This window comes from Varanus komodoensis, unplaced genomic scaffold (genome assembly GCF_004798865.1).
Source record: "Varanus komodoensis strain SLA01 unplaced genomic scaffold, ASM479886v1 scaffold5, whole genome shotgun sequence".
NCBI classification, from domain to species: Eukaryota; Metazoa; Chordata; class Lepidosauria; order Squamata; family Varanidae; genus Varanus; species Varanus komodoensis.
Genome location: NW_025336087.1, coordinates 8,621,555 through 8,641,172, shown reverse-complemented (window position 1 = coordinate 8,641,172; position 19,618 = coordinate 8,621,555). Strand labels below are relative to the sequence as shown.

At 38.5% G+C, this 19,618-nt stretch overlaps 1 protein-coding gene across 10 annotated transcripts in view; it reads left to right on the top strand.

Annotated features, from left to right (window-relative positions):
- ADAMTS6 (ADAM metallopeptidase with thrombospondin type 1 motif 6) overlaps positions 1–18,943 on the top strand; it is a 176,860-nt gene extending 157,917 nt beyond the window's left edge. For 8 of the 10 annotated variants that reach the window (XM_044445771.1, XM_044445767.1, XM_044445770.1 and 5 more), the window contains 2 exons: positions 1,209–1,365; positions 4,314–5,824. In XM_044445771.1, coding sequence (XP_044301706.1) covers positions 1,209–1,365; positions 4,314–4,423 — 267 coding nt within the window. In that variant the 3' untranslated portion in view covers positions 4,424–5,824. Of the gene's footprint in view, positions 1–1,208; positions 1,366–4,313; positions 5,825–6,604; positions 8,580–15,538; positions 15,710–18,854 lie in introns of those variants that run through there. The other 2 variants (XR_006416234.1, XR_006416233.1) reach the window with 2 other exon arrangements.
- The last annotated feature ends 675 nt before the right edge of the window (positions 18,944–19,618 follow it).

Sequence of the window (19,618 nt, the reverse complement as noted above, 5' to 3'; positions counted from 1 at the left end):
TGGTCAGCAGTCTGGCTGCAGCATGCTGGACCAGCTGAAGTTTGCCTACACTTTTCAAAGACAGCACAACATTGTGTGTTACAGTGGTCCAAATGGAGACTATTCAGTAGTGATCTTAGGGCCTTTCCAGACAATCAGTAAAATTGATTGATGCTCACTTGTAAGCTTGATAAACATATTCACCCAAGGTATTACTGCTGTTCCTGGATATTACATTTTGCCTCAACTTGCAATATTTGGAGGTTGGGAAATATCAGCCTCTTTTTTCATGGCCTTTTCGGATGCAAGCTCTGCAATATCACAGACACCCATCAGGTCAGCCTCCCCCCACCTGATACCCTCCAGATATATTGGATTACAGCAATGGCTATGTTGGCTGGGAATGCTGGGTTTTGCAGTCTAAAGTATCTGGCAGATATCAGGTTGGGGAAGGCTGCCTATAATGTTTTGGCTGCCAAGCAGTACATTTCCCATCCCATATATCTGTGTTATGTCAAAAATAAAGTGAGTCTTCTTGACTTGCTGTTTTGTGCTTTTAAGAATTTTTACTAATATGGCCAAAAGTAAACGTCATGGATCTCTTAGAATAAAATAATCCCACCTGAGCAATATCTGGGTAAAGATATTGCATGATTCTGTCTTCAGTAAGAAATAGTAGATGGGTCTAAGATGGAAATACAAAAATACTAATGTTTAAGTGGCTTCTTCTCTTAACTGCCAGAACTTCAATAGTTGTTACCCTTTATTTAAATCAGAACTTGTTTCGTTTCCAGTGTTTTCCATATGGCCAGTTGCAGCTCTCATATGACAAGATCTAGTTTGGCCTCTGTCTGTTTTTTATTTGGTTAAAGCCTGAACTCTCAGGGCTGTCAACTAGGGATCTTTCAGTTTTTAAAAAGAGAAAGAAATGAGTGGTTTATGGCTGAAAAAAATGACTTTTGTGGAGAAAACATAGTAGTTATCAGATCCTTCTTTTATCCTCATATAAAAGTAGAAACCAAGCACTGGCTAGTTTAAATTTTATAATGTGACAATGATAAAGGTATCCCATAGCTGCCAATAAAATCTCATGATATCAATCTTACAGTGTCATAATAGCAATGTATGTGTTTAAATGGTTTACCTCTGTTCACCATGTTGCTCTTTATTATGTAGAATCTGACATCCCTTCCTTTTTTCACCTTACTTTTATATCTTTTTTAACCTAGTGTTCTGCGCAGTGTGGTCTTGGACAACAAATGAGAACTGTGCAGTGTCTCTCATATACTGGGCAAGCATCCAGTGACTGTCCAGATCTTCTTAGGCCTCCATCAATGCAGCAATGTGAAAGCAAATGTGATAGTACTCCCATTTCCAACACAGAAGGTAAGTTTGGGGGGAGTGTGTGTGGGTGGTGGTGTTTCTTTAATAATAAGTTCATCTTCAGTTGAATTTATTAAAATTAGAGGCCCTTAAGCCTTCAAGTTAAAATTATATTCTCAGCATTATCCCAGGAAATACAAATCAACAGGGGAGACTGATGACCCTATGTCAATGGGACACTTTATATATTCTATGGTTCACCATGGTGGTGAAGCTATTTTGGGGGTGGAGTTCAGTACAAAGGATAACTTTGAAATTAGTCTAGTGGTGTAGTTACATGATCAACATTTTATCAGTTTACACAGACATGTATAAAACTTAATCATCCTGATGAAATAGCTATATGAATTAGCTATCACAAATCTAGCAACACAGATAAGAACTTTCTTATTTCAGATAGACTGTTTTTCAATGGTGCTATGACACAGCTGAGTAATACATGCCATTAAAAATTTAGAGTAAATGTTTTATCATATAAAAAACAGAAGGAGTGCATGTAGGAGAGTGCATCAGTAAGTAATAGTTTATATTCCTAAATTTCAGATGAAGGTAGCATAAATTTTAAAAGAATAGATTCTTACTCCAGGTAACTAGTGTGACATCTTATGTTGGATACTGTTAGGATAAGCAGAAATTTATTCATGTTTTTGCCTCTAACTTGTAGGTAGCTAACTGTAAAAAGCATTTGCAGCATGAGAGGAACACACTGTTTTCAATCTGATAGAGCCTGCTGCTTGCATTATAGCCATCCTGAAATACTTTTTTTTGGCAGTTTGTAACTGTCAGTCCATAAATGTGCAAAACCAAAAGATTTAGGAATTGATGAAATAAAGTGGTGACATCTTGTCACAATTAACATCTGCTTTTGATCTTTGAGATAAAGACATTAACTGGAGATTAGAGCATTGTAGGCTAGATTTTGGCAAGTTGCCACTAATGAGACCTTACATGGTAGCCTACCATTTGTTATTCAGAATTAGAAACTGACAGCATATATTTGATCTAGCACACGCATGCATTTGATATGTATTTGATACAGACATCTGAATATGTGCAAATCTGCATACATATACACAGACACACATTTCCAGTACATATGGCACCTAACTCTATGTTTTACAAGGTCATTTGAAACTGTATCCCTGGTGCCATTTCAGCTGTTTTTATACAAGCTGTAGTTTCCTTTATATGTATGTGCTTTCTCTTTTAAAGCTTTTTAGTAGCTGAAAACAGTGTGGTATTTTAAAATGTAAATACTTTACAGTAGCAATGCATTAAAAATACAAGTTGACCACATCCTACATGGTAGAAACAGAATGTTTAACTTTGTTGGAACAGTACAATATTTTCTATAATACAATATGAATAAATATCCCTGCAAAGCAGATTGCTTTAGAACCAATGCTTTAAGTACCACTAGGACTAACATATAAAGCCCTAAACAGCTTAGAGCCTAGGTATCTAAAGAAGCATCTTCTCCCTTATATACCTACCTGGACACTTAGATCATCTATGGAGGTCCTTCTCTATGAGTTACCCCTGAAGGAAGTAAAGAAGGTCGCTATGAGGGGAACAGCCTTCTGAGCTGTGGCACCCCATCTATGGAATCAAATAAATAAAATCAACTTGTGTATCTGAACAGGCCAAGGAGCAATGCACTTTCTTCTCTCAGTCCCTCCCTTCTTTTATATGAAGCAAATTTACTTAGGATCTGGATCATTTTTCCATAGGTCTACTAAGGCATATGTAGCCCTGCCCTTGAATCTATTTCTTGGTGCAATAGGACCAGGAACTGGGTTTTAGATATTTTGGCTACAAGCCAAAGAACTATTTCTGGCATGCCCCAAGGTTTTGGTATACCTAGTGGAAGGATTAATCCCACCTCCCACCCCCATATGGAAGGCTTCTGAGCCACGTTACAGACTGTTTCAGCTGCAAAACCAGGACTGGATACCCTTCTAGTTGGGTGTTTCCTTGAATCTAAGCCAGAGTATTTATTTATATAGCATCATCAGCACACATCGCACTTTACACAATGCAATTTAACATCAACATTTTCTAAAAAAGAAGACTGAGCCTTACACCTAGGAACTTGATTTAATTCCAACAGTGGGAGAAATAACAGAAGGGGAGATATGGGAGGGGGCAGGCTGACAAAAGCTGGATTCAAGCATATGTGGTTACCTATACTTAGTCTTTGTTTAGGTTTGATACAAGTCTTGAGGTCTTATACCAAAAACTTCATGGAAAAGTTCACTTTGGGAAAGATTTTGAGAAAAACACTGTCCCCTTTTACTCAGTTTAGTTTCATTTGGTGATTGAAGTCTCTCATCAATCAATGCCAACTCAGAGTTTTGTAGTTCAAGATCAGTTGCTTGTACAGCATATAGAAAAATCTCTTTGCCTCTGCTGTTACATCTTGCAAGATATTGCAGGACTGCCAGAGATCTCAGATGTAGAAATACCTTTTCTTTCCACGTAAAGCAAAGTATTGGCAGCAGAAATCCAAGCTGCAGTACAAGCAGCACTGAATTTGCACCATAAATGTACTTAGTAATGCTGAATATTTTCTGAGTCACTGAAAGCTGCAATGATGTTTTCATTCAAAGACTACTCATTCCTGAATATGCCAAACAAGAATCTCAGTAGGTAGTATAGAACTTTTAGATGAGGACCAAACAGACTCTGGAGAAGAAGCTGCAAATATGTCGGAAGAAACTCTCATATTTTTTCATAATCTCAAGTGATCAGCTCTCCAAAGAACAGACTGAGTATGCTCAGAAATAAACAAACATTGATGAAGACTTCTGTGTAGTTTGTATGCAATATGCTGTACCAAAATCAGAACTTCATACTGAAGACAGAGAAGGAACTTATTATGCCCTATTTGCATTGTTTTGGGGAGGGCTTTTAATTTATGTAATCAGTCTGTTTTTGTATGTCTCCAACAGAATGCAAAGATGTGAATAAAGTGGCTTATTGCCCACTGGTGCTGAAGTTCAAGTTCTGCAGTCGAGCATACTTCAGACAGATGTGCTGTAAGACCTGCCAAGGACATTGACCCACAGAAATGGAAAGTGCCTTGTTATTTCATTGAGGAAATGTGTCCATCAAAGACTGCTGCACAGTGCAACCAGACAGATGTCCTTGTAAATGCATCACCCTGTGGAAAATGTAACCACTGGTCAGCCCCAGCTGACAGAATTTCAATATTATTTTAACTTCTGTGAAGTGGGATTTATTCATCCAAAGTGCTGGACACAGTATAAGGAGGGCTTGCCAAATGGAAAAATACACACAGTGCATACAGAGTAACTTACGGTGGAACATATGTGTACTTTTGATTAAATCCACTAGTCTGTTTACCTCCTTGGACCATTAAGATAATTTTTATTATGGACTTAGCAATGACACTGAATCCATTTGTATTTAATATTGTTTAAAATGTAGCTGTTATGGTTTGGTCAACTACAGAAGTAAAGAAGAATTTTAAAAATCTTGACATAGCTTATAATTAATAACTATTTTATCTTACTACATAGCACCACATCTTGAATTAAAGAAGTGGGCTTGGGAATATTATTTTAGAAACAATTATAAATCTGAAGTAAAAGAAATGTATTTTCCTTTGTTTCATCTAATTCTTTAAAAAAATAATCAATGTTTCCTGAAGACTGCTGTGAGCCATATCTAAAGGTAAACTAAATGAGAATGATGAGAAACATGGAGTTAAGAGATGCCACAGTTGTTGCCTGGATGCATCAAACAATTAAGATATATGTACTGAAGGTTTATAGCCATCTTGCCATTTTACTATTAAATTGGGATTTCCACTAAAAGGGAATATATCCGTACAATGGAAAAGTCATATTCCAATTGTGAAGAACATATTTCCTACAATTTCACTGCCTATCTAAAGGATGCTTAAGGCTTGTCTCTTCAGATTCAATATTTTTCACTTCAGTTGTGGAGAAGCATCCATTTTCATAAAACTAACTGGCTTTGTTACTCTATAATTACCAGTGATAAATTGACTGTATAGTGGGAGAGAGTCTGTTCTGCTAATCATACAGAAAATTACAGTGGGGTTTCAGGTTTTGCTTCATTGTACAATAGGAAAGTACTGATCTATGGAAGACCATGAAGAAGAGAGAATAAGGATATGCCCAACTTTTGCAGACTTGTACAGAATGAACTACCAAAGAGAACATATGAGAAATTTTCCAGTCAAACTACCATGGTTTTTAAATTCACCATATCAATATATTAATACTCTGGATTGTATTTAAATGTGAAGCCAAGCTCCATGGGTAAAATAGATTCCAGAATCCAGTGTGAGCTAATCCTAATGACCATACTTCTCCCCCATTCCCTGCTTTGTCCATGACACAACAAAGAGATAAGGAAAGTGGGTACTTGTTTATATTATTATATTGTACTTGAACACTTGCAGTTTGTAGCAGGTACTTGATGAATGTGCTTTTGTGTCCAACTTGCCTCCTTTGTTGTAGTGCAATTGAAATGATGTGAACACCACCACCTTGTATTAACACTAGAAGTCAAATGGCACTTTTATAAAAATAATACTCTTAATGAGATAAGTTTTTATAATGTGTATATGATATCTAAATGTGTCAGTATATTTAACAAATTGCAGTAAGCCAAATGTGTTGAACAATATTTACTAATGTGAATTAACAGGAAAAACAGAGGGAGAGTGAGTTGTACTATGCAGAAATTATCTTGACAATCTATTGGTAGGGCTTATTGTAGCCCTTTTTCATAACCATCAAACTCCTGTCATATTCTACCTCTTGACAGTATGTTTCACTTCCATATACCCATGAGCAGTAGAATTCATTTCAGGCAAATTTGTGTACTTGGAGCTATTTACTGCTCAGTTGCAATGTACACAGCTCTCATTGAAATGGATTGAAAGCTCAGAAAAGAAAACTGTACACATTTGGCAGTTAACATGTAGGCATGAGGGCAATGTAGTCAATGAGTGAATGCCTTTTGTACATCAGTCTGTTAAGAAAAATATCTTGGTGCTAGCATGCCTTGGCTAAGTAAAAATATAATAAAAGGGATAGATATTGCAAGGGCATTTTCCAGGCAAGATGCTACAAATTATCATACTCTGGTTTGCTCTGAGGCATGAATATATTTATTAGTTTGTTTCTTTTCAACTAGCAAGAACTTATGAAATTTATTCAGATAAAACTCTTTTTACCTCACTTAGGACATTGATATTGCAAAGAGTGTTTCCACGAACACATTTTGCTCTTTCATTGGTGCTAGAAGACCAGGGAGTCCAATGTTTACTCTGCAGCATAGAAGAGCACTGAGTTTGGAATTTAAGAATCCTTGGAGCAATTGTGACTTGCATTGCTAAAGGGAATAAACTACAGAATGTAGTGGGATTACAAATCTGGACCTAAATAAAACCTGAATGAAAGAGGTCAGTCATTGGTTTCCACAGCACAGGACATTGCTGCTGCTACACTATAGCCATCTATATAATCTAAGCTAAAATTATTAAGTATTGTATTCCTAACAAATGACAATATGACCATTAGCATAGGCTACAGAAAGATGGGAAGCCTAGGAATTCAGTAGTAGGATAATAAACATAATGTGTTGCTGATATTTCCACTGAGCAATGCCACCAATTCTAAGACTCTCATACTGAAACAAAATGCCTACAATTCAACCTGTCAAAATATATACACCTAGGATCAATCCATTTTAGGGAGAATTTATTAATGTTATGGATATCACATAAACTTTCTTAACAATACATAAAGAACCCTTTCTATTATTGTGATTAGTTGCTTATTATTTTATATGCAGTATTAATGTGGTACACTGTTACATTGTTATTATTTTTATTTGCTTTTGTAAATTATATGCTAATTTATTTCCATTGTTTCCTAACACTTGTTCCTACATGCCATACATTCAGCTGCTTGTAACACTTGATGCAGTAAAATTCCACACCAGGCACAGATTTGTTTTTAACATAGATAATTTAGTAAAATAAAAACTGCAGCTTTAAAGAATAAGCCTTATGGTAGCAATCTGTTCACTGACATCCCTCTACAGGAATTTTGTGAGCACAAATATTTACAGCATTGAAAAACAGATCTGAAAGTATATTTACTTTTGGTTAAAGATAACACATCAGGCAATGTCTCTTTGCTGTCTCAGTCATGTTCCCGGCTTTAACTGCCTTTGGACATGTTGTGGAAAGGCCATGGAGTACAGTCCACCAAGTACTGCTGCTATATTTAATATTAAGATTTAATATTAATCGCATCTGCCAGATGGTGATCATGGTCCTTTTAGGGGAAACTTTAGCTTTTTGCATACTGACCTAGTTTCTAGTTTTAACTGGGAGAAGATGGTGGACTGTGAACTGATGAGCAATGGGACAGAAGCTAGAACAACTGCATACTCTCCTGCTATCCCACATCTGGCATCTCTCACCATGAAGGAAATCTTGTAAAGCAGGATCAAAGGGCTTAAAGGCAAAATATACCTGACCATATAATCTAATTAAAGATTTATTTTGGATTTTAGGAACACGTTTCCATTAATATTTTCTCTTCATAGCCACTTTTCACTTTGCATATTGCACACTATACACACACACACACACTATATATACTATATATTCCACACTTTATTACAAAAAAGAACCTCTCCCATATTCTATAAGAGCCAATCCATATCTTTACAGTTTTCTGCCATTTTCAGGAGGAACTTTTTTTTCCTCTTATTGTGGATGCATTCCTATGGAACTCAGCCTCATTGTACAGAGTAAGCAATACTGAAGGCTGCCTATAAATTGCATCAGTGAGAAATTCCAGAAAAGTTTCTAGAATGGGACAGGTTAGCAGACCTCACTAAAGGGAGCTCTGCTGAGCCTTTATTTTCTAGAAATGAATGTTTTGGTTCATTTCCAGATGCCTTATCTGTTGTATTTATTAGATTTATATCCTGCTTTTTCATACAATGAACTCAAAATGGCTTATCAAATTCTCTTCCTGCAGTGCTCAAACTTATCCTCACAACACAGCCCTATGAGGTAGGTTGGGGTGAGAGTCACCAAGTTGGCTCCATGGCTGAGCAGCAAGTAGTACTCCAATCACCTGAAGACCATTCTTGTGCTCTTAACCACTACACCACACTAGCTGTTTGGAAGTTTTTTTAGGAAGCACTTGTATTCTGTTGCACCTGTGGTGGGTCTCACTGGGGCAATGGCCAATCTTCAACATTTCCTTGTGGAACTTATAAGTAAACAAGCGTTGGAATTTTCTTATATGTCTATGGCTAAAAAAAAAACTTTAATAAGTAGTTGTCACAGACTAGTAACGTCCTGCTAGTGAAAGGGAAAATGTAAAACTGTTCCCTCATCCCCTTTTTCCTTCCCTTCATGTGGCCTTTTCCACTTCCTCCAGGTTGCTGCTTTTTCTATCTGGCTACCGCCATCAAACTAACTTTACAACCTTCATGTCCTGATTACTAAAAAAAAGTCTGAAGGAATAGTTTGTACATGAAGTTTACCTCACAATACAAAGCAGTACTTATTCACAGAGCAAGCAACACCTCAGAGAAGAAATGTTGACTGTGTGATTTCCCCTTATTTCATTTATTTTACTTCAGTCAGGTTTGGAACATGTGTATGACAGCAACCTCTTGCCCTGTCCTGCCATGAATCGGAGGTCTGCTTCAGGCAGACAATGCTGTGAGAGTAGGGCAATGGCTGTTGCTGAGCATGAGAGGTTATTTCTCTTGAGCCTCCTAATCAGTCAGACTTCCTTATGACTCCTAAGTCAATTTTTAAGAACCAAAATGCTTTGGGTTTGGGGAGAATCTGAGGAGGAAAGGTGTGAATTCAATAACCCAGAGAGCTGGCATGAAGCTATATGAGCATCCCAATTATGTAATGTCTGGCATTCCCACTGTCTGGCCCATGAGCAGTTGAACCTCCCTGAGGGTGGAGGCAAGCCTTTTGGAAAAGGAAGTGGGGAGGGGGTTTCAGCTTAGAATCAGTTTTTACATGGGTAAACTGAAGGGAATATTACATTGATTGACATTATATTACCTTCCTCTGAAGCATTCTGTATCATGAAAACCCTGTCTTGCTCAAATGAAGGACTGTGTTTCAAAAACCTTCTGTTTAAAAACTGCTGGAAAGGGGAAGGGAAAGAGACATACTCATGACATCAGGAAGGGGCTGGTCCTTCCTTTACCTTCTGGCACCTTAGTTAACAAATAATATAATCGTTATTAAACCACTGTGATACACCATTAGATCGACTGAATAAATAATTCTAATTTGAACCTTCTAATCCACACATATGCAGATTCTTATGCAGAATAAGCAGTAGACAATTATCAAATTCAGTGAGCACATAAGTGTTCTCCTGTCAACAAATACTAGTAAAGTTATTATGTTGTTGAGTGTCAACTTAATCCTCGCAGTGCTAGGAAGTTTCAAATACAATGCTCTGTGCACTTGCTTTTAAAAGCTAGTATTATTATTATTATTATTATTATTATTATTATTATTATTATTATTATAACATTTCTATGCCGCCCCTTGCCAAAACCTCGGGGCGGCTTACAACATGATAAAATACATTGAAATACAATAGTACATAATAAATTACCATTAAATATAAAAATACAAAAAATACATTGATTTACAAAAATAAAATTAAAATTATCAGTATAAAATAAAAATATTCTTGATTCTTGATTACATGTCTCAAGGGTTGGTTTTCCAACTATCTTTTAATTGGTGTGCTCTTCTAGTTTATAAATGTGTTTGGGGGATGGTAGGTGAGGAAAGGAAGGAAAAGAAAGGAGAAAGCACAAGAAAATATGTATTTTGGGTGGAATTTTGGGCAGCAGGAAATGGGTCATTGCCAAGTAAGCTCACAGCAGCCTGAAGTAGCAGCAGACCCTAACATAGGTGTTGGTTATGGCCAGGCAATGGTTAGTATTGGAATTACATCAGTTCCCATGCAGCTTCCTGCTTGCTCTCCCTTTCTTAGCTGTTGAGACATCTTTGGGGATCAGAGAGAAATAAGGATGGTCTTTGGGCAGCTGACTACAAGTTACAGGTAAGCATGTATACAAAATCCAGACTGTTGCCTACATATAATAGAGGAAAGCAGTTCTGGACTCACTGGGACCCACATGCATGTACCACAGCATTCTAAACATATGCCACAAAATATGCCGTGTGGCAATGTTGAAAAGGATGCTGCACGGTGACTCTTGGGACCTGCAACATAGCATCTTCAGGGATATTACTATATTCCTTCCCTGGTGCCCCAAAGTATGATCTCCATGTAAAAGTAGACAACTGTGATTTTTTTGCTGCTGCCACAAACTGTGGCCAGGCAGCCATGGTAGAATATAAGAAAGGAGGTTTATTCAGGAGAGGGGCTGGGCTTTAAGCAGCCCACAGGCCAAGTGTTGCCCACCCCGGCTTTAAAGCAGTTCTTTTTAGCTCCTGCCTTAATGCACATCTAATGGTCTTTGCAGCAGTATATCCCTTGTGCTGCAAATAAAATAAGTCAAGAGAGTCCCAGGCAGTTGGACACAGTCCTAGTTCTGTGGGATATGAGACAGACAGGGAAACAGGTCAGAAAGAAAAGCAGGATTCCAGGAAGCAGGCTGAAGCCCTAAACTAATAGCCACACTGCCAGAGAAGCACAGATTTGTCATGGCAAACCTGGCTGGATTTCCCAAAAGCTTGCTAAAGAGACTCAAAAAGAAACCAGTCAACTGGTCAGCATACAGTAAGATGAGCTCAGGCACTAGAAGGGCACCTATTTCAAACCCATAATCCCTTTCTCCATGTCTGCTGCTTTTCATTCTGCTGGTCTTTTCTGGTGACACAGCTGAGGTTGAAGTCCCTTAGTTGATTCCATTTGTGGAATCAATAAGCACATTTAACCCTGGCAAAAATATGTTAATTTGAAAACCAAAGGAAAGCTTCATCCCCTCCTACATACAGTTACATGGACAGGTAGTTATGTCCATATGATTAGGAATTCAACATTTTGAAAAGGTGAGTAGAGCCTTCTGCATGTAGAGCTTTGAGTGTTCATGACTCCAGATAAGCACAGTGGCAGAGGCTGTTCCCACCACACATTTAGCTTCCTTCTAGTCTTAACACCTATAAAGGGCTAGAGTGCAAGGTCATGCTGCAGTTCAGGGCTTGTATTAGTTCTACTCCAGATTCCTAAGCCTATAAATCATGCACTTGAAGAGCCAGTGTGATGTGGTAGTCAGAGTATATGACCATAGTTCTAAGAGATCCAGGTTCTAGTCTCCACTCAGCCCTGAAATGTGCTGGATACTTTTGGGCCAGTCACTTACCGTCGGCCCAACTGACCTCATACGGTTCTTGTGAGGATACAGTGGAGGGCAGAGGACTGTGTAAGCTGCCTTGGGTTCCTCTCAAGAGGAAAATGTGGAATATGCAATGTAATATGAGTAATAGTAATAAAGTGCATTCATATGTTACTACATTTCCACAATAAACTATTCTTAATGCTGTTCCAAAGAACGATCTTTTCTATGCCTCTCATCTGAAGAGTCTTGCAGCTTTCTGGATGCTGTAGGGGCACCCACCTATCATCTCTACCTCTGGATAGTTTCCATATATACTTATGCACAAAAATGGATCACAATATCCATCCCGAAATATCCTGCGCTTATTTGTGTGTTTGTATGTACATATAAGGAATTGTTAAACTAATTGTGTTTTGGCAATTTGGCCATAGCATAAGTCACCTATTACTAACCAACTACAGACAAAAATTAAACAAACATTTTGCTGCTGTTAAACTCTTTTCATGGAGGCTTTCAGCCTCTGAAGCAAGGAGTTCACTTGGATCATGTATACAAAATTGGTAATTGCATTCCTGACTCTGTTAAATGCCATGATGCTTGCTATTTTCCAAAATAGCATTGCAAACAATGACAATTACTGTCCAGACATTTTCAAACACAGCAGGGTACTGGCTGAGGCAATGATGGAAACCCTGAAAAAAATATAAATATTTTGAAATGTGCTGTAAATCAAATTTGTGCACTGCAGTAGGAGTGGATTATCTGGTCAGCCAAAGATGCTTTAATTGGGTGTGCTTGTTTTCAGTGCTTATTTACTAGGGTATTCACTAAAGTGGATCCCCATTTTTTTTCCTTACTGTGCCAGCAGTTTAGACTCTAGTAAGCAGTATTTAAATGTTATATCAGCTGTGCTATGTAGGTTCACAAACTCAAATAATGCTATTGAAGAGGAGGCATTGTGCCTTTCAAATGTTAATCACTCCAATTTGCCAGGTGTTGCATGATTTATATTGGGCTGGATCCAGAGCAGACCCATTGAAATCAATATAAAATCATTTTGTCATGATTAATTGATTTCAATGGGTCTACTATGACTACATCTAGATGCAACACATCTAAAAGAAAGCAAAGCATCTGTTGTTTACAATAGGACCAACACTATATCAAGGCATATGGATTCAGGATTTTCTGGAAAAATTCGTATGGCATTTGTTCAACGCACCAACAACAAAGGGCACATATGTTACACGTGCAACATAATCAAGATATAGTAACAGAGGATAAAAGTGGGCTTATGGCTCCTTAGTGTAAAATATAATAGGTTGTATTCCAGTGATGGCTTTGCACTAGTAAACAGAAAGCAACACAGGGCACCTCATTTTTCTCAATCTTTGCCTATCCATTGCAGCCTGATACCCATCACAAAATTGCTTCTGAGGTTTGTCTGACCCTCCAGAATTTTATGTGTTATGGTGCAGAGAGCTGCAACAGGAAAAGGGATTTGTGAAAATTGAGTGTCCCCATCTTGCACAATAGACACATGTTCTGCTAGTGCAAAGCCCAAAGTAGGCCTTAGTTCAGAATTCGTATGTCTAACTGAATTAAATCAGTTTTCCTTGACCTCATATATGGCAACAGATAGATAGGGGCATAACAAGTGACATTTAATGACCCTATATGTAGTACACTTTTCTTGCCATTCTGTTCATTGTTATGTACAATGTAGCAGAATCGACACATGTTAAGAAAATGAATAAGTGACTGTGTAGTAATTTAGCATGGTGTGCATGTAACCATGAGGGATGAAATCCAACTGCATGATCTCAAAGCCTGCTCTACAGTATTGGGGCACCATCAGGAATCAGTGGTTGTGGGGTCTGCAGAGAGGGAGAGAGAGGAAGGAAGTCCTATCATGTGAAGCTTCCTGATCAGGGCTTCTGCTCCTGTCAGATTGGTGATCCATTTTATCTCACCAAGTGTTGAGGGAACTCTTGCCATCTTCCTGCACCTGATCAGAAATCCAGATGAGCAGAAGACTGGCAAGTTTGTTTTTACCACTTCACATATCACTACTGACAACTGGCTTACCAATCTTGGAAAAGCATGCCATAGGAAGTGCCCACTGGTAAGTGGCCATCTGTATTCACAAACTGATAGGCAGAAGTTATACATGAAGAACATGGTGGATAGGCTACAAGCTTTTGACATAGATTAAACTGTCAGTTCCCGAGCAAAAAGAGCAAGCTATCCCAACTCTTTAGAAAGTTACACCTGAAACAAAGCAAGAAGTACTGGTCACTAAGAACAATTCCAGGACTCGTGGTCAGGAAATGCCTATCCAAACTTTCTGAGATTTTCAGATCTCTTAATAGGGCAAAATATCTGGTGGAGGAGGGACAAGAGGGGAGTGGGAAGGCAGATTAGAGGCTGAAGTCATGGAAGCCTATTCGGGTATTTGCTTTAGGGTTATAGAAATCATCAATATTTGATCTCATTGAAGTTGCCAAAGCTGCACATTCAAATTTGGTCCAACATATGGCCAAATCACATTGTAATTTTCCCTCTTTTGTCTGGAAAAAACATACTTTCATACATATTTTTCTAAAATACACATTTCCTCCCACACAACCGTGAACAGTATCAGAAACCTAGGGAAGTACAAACTCATGTTGGCATTTGTGAGGTGTGAGCAGAGTAAATTCTGGTCATAACCAAACTGAAATAAATTTTTCATGCATTCCTGTGACAGCTTACTAGATAGTAGGTGAGCACATGAACCCAGAGCAGCCCCTACACCTGGTGTGTGCTTTGAGTGCAGAAGTCTGCAGAGAGGGGACATCTGCATGTACAGCAGTCCACACAGAGATTTCCATGTGAGCCGGAACCCTGGTAGTTCAGGTTCTGGCTTCTGTGAAGGCCTCCACAAAGACAACTGTGTACGTGGAGTACCCTTCTTTGCAGACATTTACAATCAATATACTAACAGGAGGTGTTACGTAATGCCTTGATATCAGGGATTGCTGACACTTCCATAAGGGTTGTGGTCTGCATGGTCTCAATCCAGGGATGTTAGGGAAGTCCACACCAAATTCAAATGGGTTTGCCTTTCGAAAACCCTGACCAGCAGATTTCTGCAGTGCTCCAACTTTTCTTGAGTCATGCAACTTGAATGAACTAGTGGACCTTTTTATTTTGTGCATTTTTACACTCATTAAATTGTAGAAAAATATATAAACTTGACCAAAATTTGAAAATACACATTTTGGGGAGATATGCATATGGGGAGGTGGAATCTGCTTATTTTTAGGAGTGAAAATTCACCCAATTCCTCATTTGGCACATTTCCTTAATGGCACTCTACCAGGCAGTCTCTGTGTAGAAAATTAGGCTAAGCTTCATACAAAAACTTTGGAAGAGCAGCAGAACTCAGCGTCTGCTCTGGCTTAGAGGCTCTTGCAACCTCTAAGAAGCTGTTTGGCAAGCTAGAACTGTGTCAGGATGTTTAGAAGGTGCACAATGAAGTCTTCTCCACTGTTTCCAATTATTCCTTTATCTCTTCTCTATCCTCCTAGTTACCTCAGTATTTTTTTAGCTGACAGACATTATGGTTCAGGATTGTGAGGATAAATGCAAAACTTAACAAATTATAAGTATCATGTTTCGAGATGTATTATCGGCTACTGAAAAGAAACTGCAACAGCAGTTTTAGCATTCTAACAGTAACTTTGTGCTTGTTGTCTATTTGGAGGTTTCCTTTTCCCTTTCATTTCTCTTTTTCTTTCTTTTTTGCCTTTTTAAGGAAATATTACTCAGCCAAGAATCAAGAACTATGTTGGCACAGAGGCTAAAACTTCCTTTCAGAAACCCTGCCTTCAGAGTTAAATGAAAGCTGACACAGAAAACTATCTGAAGAGAAAGAAAACTTCAAAAGAACAATAGGAGAAAGGAAAGTAGAGTCCTGAAGCAGCAGGTACCAACTGCCTACAAATTCCTTAGGTTTTGCTTATTCTCTAGGTTGGCTGGGTCAGCAAAATTAAGAGTCTGAAGGGAACAAAATAAAAAGAGCCCAAACTAGAGCAAAGGATTAAAGCATGGCTTCATTTAAACTTGGTTTTTCTTATCTCAAGGAGTGAAAGGGGAGAGGATAATGCTAGAACTGCTAATTCCTGATTATAATTTTACAGGCCCAACTTAAGCAAATGTGCTTCTACAAGGTCTGTGAATGTAGCAGCTGCTGATAATATGGTGGTCTCCCATGAATCACCAAAAAAAAAAAAAAAAAAGGATACCAATTTGGATAAATGTGCACATGCTGATATCTACTAATAGATGCAATTTTAGATATATTTAAATAGAAATAGAATCTCGATATATTGTGGAAGACCGACCAAGTGACCTGTTTGTCTTGTTCAGTCTACTGTCTAGGTGCTCTTGATGGGCAAGTCCTGAAATGCTAGGTAGTAGTTGGACAGTATATAAAGGCTTTAAATAAAATAAATAAATAAATAAATAAATAAGTCATGTGCCATTTTCGGTGGAAAGGTGGGGCACAAATCAAATCCAAATCAATAAACTTCAAAGCCCCTGAGTTCTTATAATACTTTATCTTTAAACTGGACAGCTCTTCAAATAGGGGATGCCTTCACAATAGAGAACAGTCCTTTGGCAGCCTCTCTGATAAAGGACTGTCCTCTGTAAAAGGGGGTAGCCACCTAAGGTGGTGGGGAGGAGGAACAGTTACTTGGGATTAATAGGACCCTTATGCTTAAGGTGCTTGTGGGATGGTGTACAATGGAAGATGATTCAGTAGGGAGGCCACTGCCATGACACATGGTTTCCGCCTGTGTTCACATTGTTGGAGAAATCCAGATCAATCCTGGTAGAAAAAGGTTGCTTATATGTCTCTTTGTGTTATAAAATCAAAACTAAAACATCTCTGTGCCTCTTTCTCAGAAATTACCAGAATTCCAAGGCAGGCTATTATTTAGTGTTAATTTCAAAGCTGTTCCTTTACGAGAGAGCTACTGCCTTTGGTTGGAAAAGTCTTTGCAGAATGGGGCTCCCAAGGAAAGTTAACCCCTATCTATTCTTGTGCTAACAGCAAACAAAACTGTTAAGGCAGCCAGACAAGTTTTTCTAGCAGTATCACAATCATTCTTATTTGCATTCCAAGACCCACAATAATTCCTGTGCTTCAGTGATCCTCTTGTAATCAATGCTATTGTATTGAGCCAGATCTCTCACATTCTTTTGATTGTGTTCCCCTTATTTGTCATCATTCACCCTGCTGCTATGTCATCTGATTCAGAACCTATAAAACACTCCGTCTATGTTCTAACAGCTTGTAGTTGGCAGTGAAGACCACTACCCAGTAGCATGCTGTCATAAGTAACTGTAGGGGCCTGGGTGATTTTTCAATAAACTGCTGAGGTTCAAGGCAAAACTGGTCCTTCCTGGTTAACCTGTCTCACAAGGAACTTCTCTCTCTAACAAGATCCACTTACAGTTAATAGAGATTTGGTTGGTGAGACTGGATCAAAAAGAACTGTAACAGCAGTTTTGGAAAGCAGGTAGATAAGAGGATTAAATAGTTGTGTGTCTCTCTAGCTAATGTGGCTGATATCTTTCTGCTTCAAAGGATCTTGATCAGTAAAATCTTTCACCTGGAGAAAATCATATTAGAAACAACATATATCCTGTGATTTTTTTTCTTATTGTACCCTTGGAGACAAATATATCTTACTTAGAATCTTGTATACCAGATGCAGAGCAACCTGGTGCCCTTCAGATGCTTTGGACCACAACTCTCATAATCCTTTATCTTTGTCTATGCCAGCTAGGACTCATGGGAATTGTAGCTCAAAACAGGTTTCCTAGCTTTGCTATTTATGGCCATGGCTTATTCTGCTATTGCAGTAGTTTGTACCAAATGGAATCCAGTAGTTAGGATCTGGAATATATGAACATTCTATATTTCATGCTGGTCATTGAAGCTCTTGGATACTGAAAAATACACTGTGGTCATGGAAAAGAACCAATACTATTGCATTGTCTCCGGTGCCTTAGTGTTGTTCCACTAGGTATATATGATGAGAATGCTACTCCCATAGAATTCAACGGTATATTACTGACTTTAATCAAGGGGTTCTGCTGTAATTGTTTAACTGACCAAGCTTCAAAGGATACAGTCTCACAAACCATTTGCTCCAAGACATTTGAGTGAACTAACCTAGAGGGGATGCTCCTTGATCCTTCCTTTTAGTAAGCAGTGTTCATTCCAATTGTCTGGTGATATTTTTGACAGGTAATAGCAGACAATCAGACAGTTGTTTCATGTGCATTAATCACCTGTGGAACTGCAGCCTCAGGGTATGTCCATCAAATGGGCCACACAAGTTAAATCTTGACTTCTTGATTAGATGAACTGTTGTCTGTGTGATTTGCATAAGTCCTATTCACAGAATATTTGCCTGTATCTTTGTGTTTAGCAAATAAAAGGAATGATAAATAAGAACACAATTATTCTATACTGCCAAAACAAGGTGAATTTAATTATATATAACATTTTTCCATCCCATTCTGCCCTTTTTAAATCAAATTAATTCTAAAGGATTTCTTGTAGAAACACTTTCCAAAAGGACAGCCATGTTAGTCTATTATAGCAAAAAAGGTCATTTTGCCCTTCCTTACAGACTAGCTGATTTATTTGACATCACACTGCATGCAGATTCGCGTTACATTTGTTAATTGATTTACCTAGAGTCAGGATGTTTATGTTATCAGCAGCAACTGTTTTGTGAATTGCTATTAAAAAAAAGTGATTCTAACTGTCAGTATGTTCTGCATTTAATTTTGTTTTGAACTCACTATTTACAATTTTGCCTTCACTCTCCAGTCCTACCACACACACAAGATGTACTGTATAAAAACTGACAGTTTTGTTGACACTCATGCTTTAGATGATCCTCAGAAACTTATAACAAAATACGTTTGCTAGTCTGTGGATAAGAAATACTCAGTTTCAAAAATGGGAAATAGTGAGTAATTTTAAAAAATACTATGGAGTATGATTGGTCCCACTTGCTATCTTCCCCTGTGTTCCATTCTATTTTCAGAGTCTATCTGGATACATATGGTAAGAATGCCATCTGGAAGTATCTTACCCTGACAGCATGGCTCTCTGCTCTTCTAATGGATTCTGGAGAGGTGATTTCTCAGGACCTTGGAAGTACTGACAAAGGATCGATTTTGGGAGCACCACTGAAGCCATTAAGGAAATCTGCTTTTCCTTGACATCAGTACCAATGCTGCTGATGCTGCAACTAGGCTGCTAACTGTATCAGGCCATTGGGAACATAGCTCACCAGTTCTGCAATAGCTTCATTGTCTGCTGCTCTATTTTCAAGCACAATTTAAAGTATTAGTACAGTGGTGCCTCGGCTCACAAACACCTTGGTTCACAACCAAATTGGGTCACAAACAAAAATTTCATGAAAATTTTGACTTGGGTCGCAAACACCGCATTGGGTGGCAACCAAGATTGTGGCCATCTCCCCACCCCCCCAAGGGGGAGATGGCCACAATCGCAGTTGCGTTCATGCAGGGAAGACGTGCACGATCACAGGCACACTCCTGCAGGAAAGGTGGGCGCAATCTCGGCCATCTCCCCCAGCCCAACCAGCACGATCGCAGCCATCTCCCCACCCCACCCCCGAGTGGGGAGATGGTCATGATCGCAATCACGTTTGTGCAAGGAAGATGTGCATGATCGCGGCTGTGCTGTGCTGCGCCCGTCTTTCCTGCAGGAGCACCACCCCAACGTAACTGTAACAGAGTGTTGAATCTGATGAACGATAACGTGGTCTCTCATTTCCAGAGA